Source organism: Hakea prostrata, chromosome 5 (genome assembly GCF_041222555.1).
Source record: "Hakea prostrata isolate BN-2017 chromosome 5, UWA_Hpros_2, whole genome shotgun sequence".
Lineage (NCBI taxonomy): Eukaryota > Viridiplantae > Streptophyta > Magnoliopsida > Proteales > Proteaceae > Hakea > Hakea prostrata.
In genome coordinates, this window is record NC_142604.1 from 29956506 (window position 1) to 29966284 (window position 9779).

Sequence of the window (9779 nt, forward strand, 5' to 3'; positions counted from 1 at the left end):
AATCCTTAGGAAGATCATGAGAGACAAGTCCAGAGATGTTTGCAACAGAGAATGCAGCATCTCCTCACTGTCTCAACTCAAAAAGGAAAGAAAAACAGAGATGGAGGAGAAGAAGAGAGTGTAGACATACCTTTGATGCAAAAGGAAGAGTTTTGACGAAGATCCGTCAAGAAAATCACCAAGGATGCAAGGGAGATGACTTGCAGAGGTCTTTGGTTTGTTCCAAAGAGTTTGGAGGCAGAAAATACGAAGTAGACTCGAGATTGGACTTAAATAGAGCAAACAAGACCTAATTGCCAAAGACAGCACTCATTGGTCGAGTGGATTGGTCGACTGGTCCAGTCGACCAATCGATCGACCAATGCATGACAAAGAATTCCAAAACAGGGAATTGAAGACCCGGATCAAATCCAATCCTAAAGGGGTTTTGCACACATATCAAGTGACTTACCTAATAGGTAGAAATGCCTTCAAACCATGATAGAGAGCACTCCAAGTCCATCAACTAATCCGATCTTCATCAAGATTCAGTTTCCATAAATAGAACTTCATCATCAACTCTCATGGATTCAAAGCCGGACACCAAGTCCTCCACCGGGATGGCCCAAAGCTGACTTCTTACTTTACTTCGGGTCACTGGACCTACAAATAACAAGGTTTCTAGGTCAAGGTTAGGGCTAGGTTTTACAATCAATTATCTTAAGAAGGCGCTAGATTACAAAGGGTGGTTCCCACAATTCTCAATTATGAGGATACCCAGAAATCAGAACACAATGGTAGATTCTCTTGCGAAATTAGCATCCGCAAAATTTACTTCTCTACCACAGCTCTATAGATCGAAGAGCTAGATATTCCAGCATATTTGGAGCCATAAATAATGGAAATTGATATGGATGTGTCTTGGATTGATCCTATTATACAGTACCTTAAAGAGGATTTTCTCCTTGAGGATAAAGAAGAGGCTAGAACGTTGCAAAGAAGAGCTGTAAAGTTTATTCTACAGAATGAACTGTTGTATAAAAGAACAATTTTTGGGCCACTTTTGAAGTGTTTAGGGCCATCCGACACACAGTATGCTTTAGCAGAGGTCCATGAAGGGATCTGTGGGAGTCATCTAGGTGAAAGAGCCTTAGCCTATAAAATTTTGAGACAAGGATTCTATTGGCCACGATGCAAGCTCAAGCAACCGAATACGTAAGAAAATGCCATCGGTGCCAAATTCATGCTTCAATCTAGAAGCAACCAACAGAACAGTTGACTTCAATTCTCAATCCCATTCTGTTTGCGATGTGGGGGATGGATTTGCTTGATCCATTTCCTGTTGCATCTGGAGGAAGAAAATTTGTGATAGCTGCAATTGATTATTTTACAAAATGGGTGGAGGCAGAGGCTTTGGCCACAACCACAACAAATCAAATTGAGAAGTTTTTCAGAAATAAGATCATTTTTAGATATGGTCTGCCAAAGGTTTTATTAATAGATCACGAAACTTAGTTTGACAATGAAAGGTTCAAAGAATTTTGCGCAAACTACCACATCGAGTACAAAAATTCTTTTGTGGCTTATCCTTAATGCAATGGGCAGATTGAGATAACTAATAGAACTCTTTTACAGGGAATCAAAAGAAGATTAGATGAAGCAAACAGTCAATGGGTCGATGTATTGCCTCATGTGTTATGGGCATACAGAACTACGGTCAGAACACCAACAGGGGAAACACCTTTTAAATTGGCTTACAGATCAGAGGCCTTGGCTCCAGTAGAGGTGATGGTTGGGTCAGACAGATCAGAAAAGTTTGATCTAGCAACCAATGAAGAAGGACTGAGGGTGAATCTAGAGTTTTTGGACGAAGTTAGGGAGAAGGCTCTGTATCGAAATATAAAGTACCAGAGGAGGACAACATCATACTACAATGCTCATGTCAGGCCTAAATCTTTTAAGGTTAGAGACTTGGTCTTGAGGAAAAAATCAGCATCAGACCCAAGAAATTGTGGAAAGCTCTCCGCATAACCGGGAAGGACCATATGTGATAACAAAGGTTGTAAGCAAAAACACATATTGGCTCAAAGATATTCATGGAAGCTGTTTGAGGCGACCATGGAATGTAGTTCACCTCAAGAAGTATTATCAATAGAAAGGGAGCAGAATTTTCATGATATTTTTGAAGGATTTATGTCTATCACCTATTATCAATTAAAGAATCTTCTTCAAATTGCGCAAAAAGTCTTTTTCATTGAACCGGTCTTCCGATCATGCTTTCCAAAGCCGATCCGAGAATCATTCCTTCCGAGGGTGATCCCGTGGTTTTCCGAAGTCATGCTCTTGTAAGCCAGCCTTCCGAGGCCTAATTATGCTAGCTGACCATGGATCATTCCTTCCGAGGGTGGTCCCGACTTTCCGAAGTCAGGCTCAAGTAGCTAGCCTTCCGAGGCCTGGTCATGCTTTCCGAAGCCGATCACGGATCATTCCTTCCAAGGGTGGTCCCGACTTTTCAAGTCGGGCTCAAGTAGCCAACCTTCCGAGGCCTGGTCATGCTTTCCGAAGTTGATCACAGATCATTCCTTCCGAGGGTGGTCCTGACTTTCCAAAGTCAGGCTCAAGTAGCCAGCCTTCCGAGGCTTGGTCATGCTTTCCGGAGCCGATCACGGATCATTCCTTCGGAGGGTGGTCTCGACTTTCCAAAGTCAAGCTCAAGTAACCAGCATTCCGAGGCAACCTTTCGAGGCACGGTCATGCTAGCTTAATCAAGGATCATTCCTTCCGAGGGTGGTCCCGACTTTCCGTAAGTCAGGCTCAAGTAGCTAGCCTTCCAAGGCTACCTTTGGAGGCACGATCATGCTAGCTTAATCGAGAATCATTCCTTCCGAGGGTGGTCCCGACTTTCTGTAAGTCAAGCTCAAGTAGCCAGCCTTGCGAGGCAGCCTTTCGATCATAGTCACAAGAGATGATCAAGAGGATTTCTCACAAAACAAGTTATATTGAAGATTCTAATCAAAGTTGCTAAAGACTCCCTTCAAGTATTGTCTAAGGACATAAAGTTTCTGATCAATTATTAAGACTTTCATCAGTTGTTCTCTCAAAAAGCTTCTACAACCACTCTTTCTTAAGAATACTTCTTCAGAAACTGATCAAAGATACAACAAGTGGTCAGAAGTATAGTATGTGGTCAGATGTGCAGCAGGTCAAAGATTGCTGCCCCCTCTATGTCTATGATCAAAGTTACTAAGATTCTCTTCAAAATATTGTCAAATTAAAGTCACAAGGAGCAAAAAGAAAAGAAAGGGAAATTCTATTGATCAAAGAAAAAAAAAGAAGGAAAAGATCAGGAAGATCAACAGAGTCAGAGCCATTACAATCAAAAGGTTTATAAAAAAAAAAAAAAAAGGGTATGTCAAAAGCAAAGGAAAATATTTTCCTAAACATCTGGGTCAGCTGGAGGATAGTTGTCAATGGCAGCATTCTTGTCACCTTTTGGAGGAGACCCATCATCATCATCATTGGAGGCGTAATCGTAACCAAAGTCCGGCGCGTTTCTTCTTTTTCGGAGTTCACATCTTCATCTTCAACATCTTCTAAAGAACTCTCACAATCTAGATGTGTTAAGTTTCTAAGATCAAAAAATTTTCTGGAACGGAAGAAACTCGGGGGAAGTAGCTTGAAATCAACATTAGGACAAATTTTTAGAACTTCGAGAAAAGATCCGATCGTAATGCACCTTCACCACATTTTTGCGAGAATCCAAGAAAGCTAGATTATCCTCTCGCCTCCTCCATTGCAGAGGTAATCAGTCTCGAGAACAACTTGATGTTCATCATGAATTCTCTTTCTTTCTTACTCAAAATTTTTTCCTTTCTAACTGCATGTCTTCAAGCATAGAAGCTTTATCCTTAAGATTTTCATTCAAAATAACATTTAAATTTTCTTTCTCTTTAGAAACCAAATCTAAAGAGATCCTGAGATTGTCTTTCTCTGCAGAAGCCTCACGTAGGCTCAATCCCAAGTTGTTGTTTTGACATTCCAAATCAGATTTTTCCTTTAACACAGAATTAAAAGCTTTCTGAAGGTACTCATGTGCTAGCTCCAAATCTGCTTTCAATTTTTCAATCTTTTCAAGTTTCTCCAAAAACTCACCTTTTTCTTTCTCAAAGCCTTTAGACCAAGCAAAGGCCTTAGCTAATTTCTCTCTGAGTTCTCTCTCAAATGTTGCAAGTCTGACCCTTTCTAGAGCATCATTCTTTAAATTTCAATTTGCAAAAGCTCATCCTTGTGATATAAAAACAGAAGCCCTTAAAAATGATACTTCTTCCCGCAAATCGATGCATAGGTCAAAACAGATTTGAAAATCATTTTGTAAATCATCTATCTCAGTATAGAAATCCATTTCTCTAAATTGAGCAGCCTCTAGTTTTCTTTCTGAACATTTCAAGCTTTTTATGAGTTCTTGTACCTCATCAATCAATTCAAAGTTCCGCTTGATCAAACTGTCATTTTCCAGGGAAAGAATTTTTTCTCTTTCCAGTACTTCAAAGAAGGCATTGAAGGCAGCACCAAAACATCTGCAAGCAAAATAATAAGGACCAAACAAAATAAATAAATAAAATCACCAATAAATCAATCTCAATAAGAGAAATGGAATTTATTCCTTACCCCCATGCATGTGAGTAATGATCGGGATCAGTCATGCGGGCTGTTTCTCTTTTGTCACGGGGATTCTGCCTTTTGTTCCCCATTCACGGCAACTTCCCGGTTCCGCCGGGTCGTGTGGTTCTCCTTCAAATTCCAAGCAGGGTTAAACTGATTCCCAGAATCAACAACACTCTAGACGTCATCTAGCTGATCAGGACCAATTGGTTGTGGGTTGGTGGCCTCAACTATTTCATGGTGGTCAGCATCTACAGCAACATCATTAGAATCAACGCATATCAACAAATTCAGCCGCAATGTTCTCTTGGTTCTCTTGGTCGTCAGGACCAATTGGAGGATCAGTGGGCATATCAAACTCAGGGGGAGTAGCATCAAAAAATTCTTCATTTGGTGGGACAATCTGGACATTTTCTTCATCAATGACAGGAGCAATATTAATGTCTAGAACGACATTATTCAAAATAGGATCTTCTATGGGGGAAGCAAAAACAGGAGTATCATCAGCAACAACATTCTAATTTTGAGGAATATTCTTAGGGATATTCTCTCCAAAATCAATTTCAGAAGGAGGAACAGGAATAGAAGTGTTCTCATCAAATAGCTAATCAGCTATTTGTTCAATAATGTTACCTACAACATGAGCAAGAATTTCTTCAGCAATTTTCTTCAGATGGTCAAAGGAGTAATCAGGAATTTCCTTACCTTGATCTTCATTCTCAACCATCTTCTCTAGGAGAACGGAAGCATCATGGGGTAACACAGGTGATACAGGGGGAGTGCAAACTTCATTCCTAGGAGAGTAAACAGGTTCAGTAGTCTCTTATGCAACATTGTCAGTGGCAGTGGAAGTTTTTCCTGAAGATTGTTTCATTCAACAGGGATTTCAACAGGAGTAGAAGCGGATTCTTTTTTTCTCTTTTCTTTTCTTGGTACCAAACAATTCCTGACCAAAAGAAGGACATGTGGACTAGAGTCTACATCTCAAAGTTCTTGAGGTCCTTGAGGTTCTTGTTTTTACAGCAGGGTTATCACTGGCAACTACTTTGACAAACTGAACATCGGGGTTTTCTTCAGCAACTTCTTCTTCAACAATGTCTTTTTGTACCTGGTCTGTCTTTCGCTGATGATGAGCACATTTATGTGTGAAATCTTAGGGCATAAAGCATGCATTTTATATACTTAGAGTGGAGTTACCTTGGGTTTTATGTTGTTTTTGCAGATTTTAGGACTTTTTAAGATTTAAGCAAATATTTGGAGTTTTGGGCTTGAATCATGCAATTTTACACGTCAAGAAGTCCATTCAAATTCTCAAATGCCAAAATGGGTCTAATCTGAAGCATGATGGGCTAGAGATGTGTGATTATGGGCAACTCCAAAATATTTAAGAGATAAAGAACACAAAATTGATCTACGGCTAAGATTATAAATTATCAATCAAATCTACAGAGATATTATTGAGAGAGTCCACACGGAGAAAAGAGTCCTTGCATACTTCAATATCTTATTTTCTATTTGGGATTTGATTAAAGAAAGAAAAAGGGGAAAAAGAATTATATTCAGATAAGGATGAAGCAAAAATCCCGTATTTGAATGTCTCTGTCAAGTTTCGATCAAGCCCTTCATTGAACGGTCATCCGATGTCCAATCGTGCTGATTTTTGGAGGAGACCTTCACGACTACTTAAACCTCAAATCCAACGGTGGAATTATGCACCTGATCTCTCTAAGTTGGCGCGATTAGTACGTCAAAACCCTTATTAGCTGAGTCAGATAGGAACCCTGAGTTTTATTCAAATTCAACCGTGCCTCATATCTCATGTAAACTCTATAAGAGGAGATCATACTCCATCAAAGGAGAAGGTGTTCTAGAGCTTAGTAGAAGCATTCTTTCTTCTCTCTTCAGTTTATTTAGGCTTTCTCTAGTTTTCTTTGCTTGCATTTGTGAGATTTAAATTTCTAGATTGAATGTTTAGGTTTAATTTTTTTATGTAATGCAATTCAAGTTCAAGTTTTAAGTTTTTAGATTCGTTTTTCTCTGGGTCTAGCAATTGCAGATTTAGATCATTCTAGATCTAGATCTGGTTGTTAGGGTTGGTTGAGATTCGAATCATTTGTTCAATTTGCAAGTAAGTAACCTTCTTTATTAATCTTCTCTCCTCCCTCCATTCCTGCTTCTATCTACCCCTCCATATTCTTAATTTAGGATTTACTTTCAGCATTTACTTATTGTTCTCCCATCCCCTAGATCCTTGATCAGAGATGCCTACAGTCGTGCCTCTCTTTGGTTAAGGCTTCCTTTTTACTTTCTGCAATTTACTTTCTGTTATTTACTTTCTGCAATTTACTTTCAGCATTTATTTATTGTTCTCCTTTCCCCTGGATCCTTGATCAGAGATGCCTACAGTCGTGCCTCTCTTTGGTTAAGGCTTCCTTTTTCATTTATTGTTTTGTTTATTGCTTTGTTATTTACTTTCTGCACTGTTTTTTTTCTTTAGTATCCATTCTCCCGATCGGTGGACTGTAAGCTACGGCAAAGGGTCCACGGTCAAAGTCATTATTATTATACTCCCCTTCCCTCGATCCAGAGCTGACACTCGGATCACTTCCCTTTTTCTTTTTATTTTTATTGTTTGCATTTTTTTTCTGTCTTTTATTTATGCATTGATTGTGTTTAATTTATTTTTCGTTTCAATTCGATTGCTTTAGATGTATAGATTATGATCATTTAGTTTAGTTAATTAGTTAACAAAAATTGAATCATTCCACTCTCGCTGTCACACCCCACCCAGCCGGATCCGGTCATACCCGAATACCCATGGGAGTGATACACCGCAAGATCTAGGTTCACTGACAAATCCATACAAAACATGATATAGCATAATTAAATGGACAAGAATAAATCAAGTTCAAGTAATAAATTATCAAAATTGAAATAATGGTTACAATCATCCATTACTTCAAAATAAAAGGTATAACATCAGAGTTTTGAAAAGAAAATAAAGTAGTTTTATTCGCAGCGGAAAAATAAACTAAACTAGTTCTCTAATGGAATCCAATCCAAAAGAACAGTCTTGATACTGGCATGAAGCTCCATGTGTGTCCACTTCTTCTTCGGTTACTCCTTCAAGAAGATATACTAGCAACGAATCCTCCATTTGGAAGAAGTCCTCATAACCTCAAAGATAATCTAATAGAAAAAGACAAATAAAAGAAATGAGTTCAAAAGAACTCAGTGAGGTCAACTCAACATCATCATTCATTTACAAGAGTCCACACCACACATATAACATGAATATCAATAATGTAATTAATGACAATGATATGATATGTGAATGATTATGCTCCTAACTCTATCATGAAGTCTCTATGGTAGACACGCATTAAGTCATACACCAGTTTTATTTCAGCAGTCTCATCACTCTTCCCTCACAGCACTCAAGCACGTCTATTGGGTTCTCCATGGTTGTTGTGTAAAGTCCTGTCAAGCCATGGTCAAGGATTAGGTCACCACTCTCTCACATCACCATTGGTATAAGATCTGGCGTGTGTCAAGGATAATCTTAGGCCCAATGCAAGGTCAAATGGTCTCATACTACATATGGTCGGGATATTTCCCCTCACGCCCAGTGCTCTGTTGGTTCAATACCTTCCCACCTATGAATGGAATCCTCAACGGGAGGCATCTGTTGGACCCCATTCATTAACCCAATGGTCATCCACATATAATGGATAGGATGATCTCCATTTCCTCTCACGGGTCATTTCACCGGTCTTGAGCGTCCATGAGCCCTTATCTATTATATGCAACCCTACCTCTTTATGATGATAGTGAGCCTGTCTGACACACAGGACCCAGCCACTAACATCACGGGTTAACCGGCTTCAATACCCCTTCCAAAAGGGTAGTAGTACTCATGAGGTCACCTAACCAAACACTTATAGGCATGCCCTAAATATGTAAATCAGTAATCGGGAAAAAGCCAAGGACACCATAGGAATGCGTCCCATACGGCCTTCTCTGGTATCCTATGGCAGAAATGCCAAAAGAGCATTCCCCATTCCTCAATGTTATCTAGACAATCACATAAGATCACTAGGGCAATGGGTGAACCCACAACCTTAGTTTGCAACATGAAATAAAATGAGAAATTTAATTCAATATTTTCTATATATTTTCATAACAATAATTTAAGTAAAAGAAAAACTCAATCCATTCAATATCATCCATCTCATACATTCTCATATCACTATTCAAAGATATTGAAAGATAGAAGATATAATCACAAGATAACACTAAAGCAAATCAAGATATTAATAATAAAAATTAATTAACATAATTAAACATGCAAGATAAGGTTAAGTATATTCCTTACCTTTTACTTTGTTCTTTTCTCCAATGATCAGTAATTCCTTCTCACAAATTAGTGACTAAAGATATATTAACCTATTCATGCAAAAGAAATAATTATCACAAATTAGAGCCAATTTGGGTTTCAAATGATATCCTAAAATCTTCTCACGAAAACCCAAATCTGAAAACTAGGTTAAAAAAAAGGTAGTTCTCAATCTCACTAGTGAATGGTCTCTAATTCGCCACCAATTTGAAGTCTATAATGAAGCAAAACTTTGGAAAAGTCTAATTGGCAACAAAAGGATCCTACGGGTACTTTCAATTTAATTAAATTTGACCCATCTCAAAAAGCCCTAAATTTGGCTCTCATAAATCACCCGTGGGTGACCTACAGAGTCAAAATGTGTAAACCTTAGCATGGGATCTTACCAGGACTCCCATACTCAAGGGAAACATTAATATAAGAAAAGATAAACATCTAGGGTACCTATCATTATTCCCTTTCATAGATCCCTCAAAGAGAAGAGAAATTACTCCCATAAACTAGGATGTGACATTAATACAAGAAGGGAAAGCATCTAAGATACCTAACAACCCTCCCTTTCAAGATCTCCACAAAAGAAGAGAAGATAAACTCTCGCCAACTATGATTAAAGAGAAGGGTTAAAGAAAACTAACATTTCCTAGTGATTTTGCGAAGATTCGGATCATAAAAACCTTCGGAAGGATGGAAGCCGCTCCTCTCTTTCGTTTCTCCTTTCCTCCAAAGCCTCTGCCTCTTTCTA

At 38.7% G+C, this 9779-nt stretch overlaps 1 protein-coding gene across 1 annotated transcript; it reads left to right on the forward strand.

Annotated features, from left to right (window-relative positions):
• The first annotated feature begins 877 nt into the window (after positions 1 to 877).
• Positions 878 to 2010, forward strand: LOC149015799 (uncharacterized). Its single transcript, XM_089156594.1, has 2 exons — positions 878 to 985; positions 1585 to 2010. Exons 1-2 carry the CDS (start codon positions 878 to 880, stop codon positions 2008 to 2010), a joined length of 534 nt encoding a protein of 177 aa, XP_089012720.1.
• The last annotated feature ends 7769 nt before the right edge of the window (positions 2011 to 9779 follow it).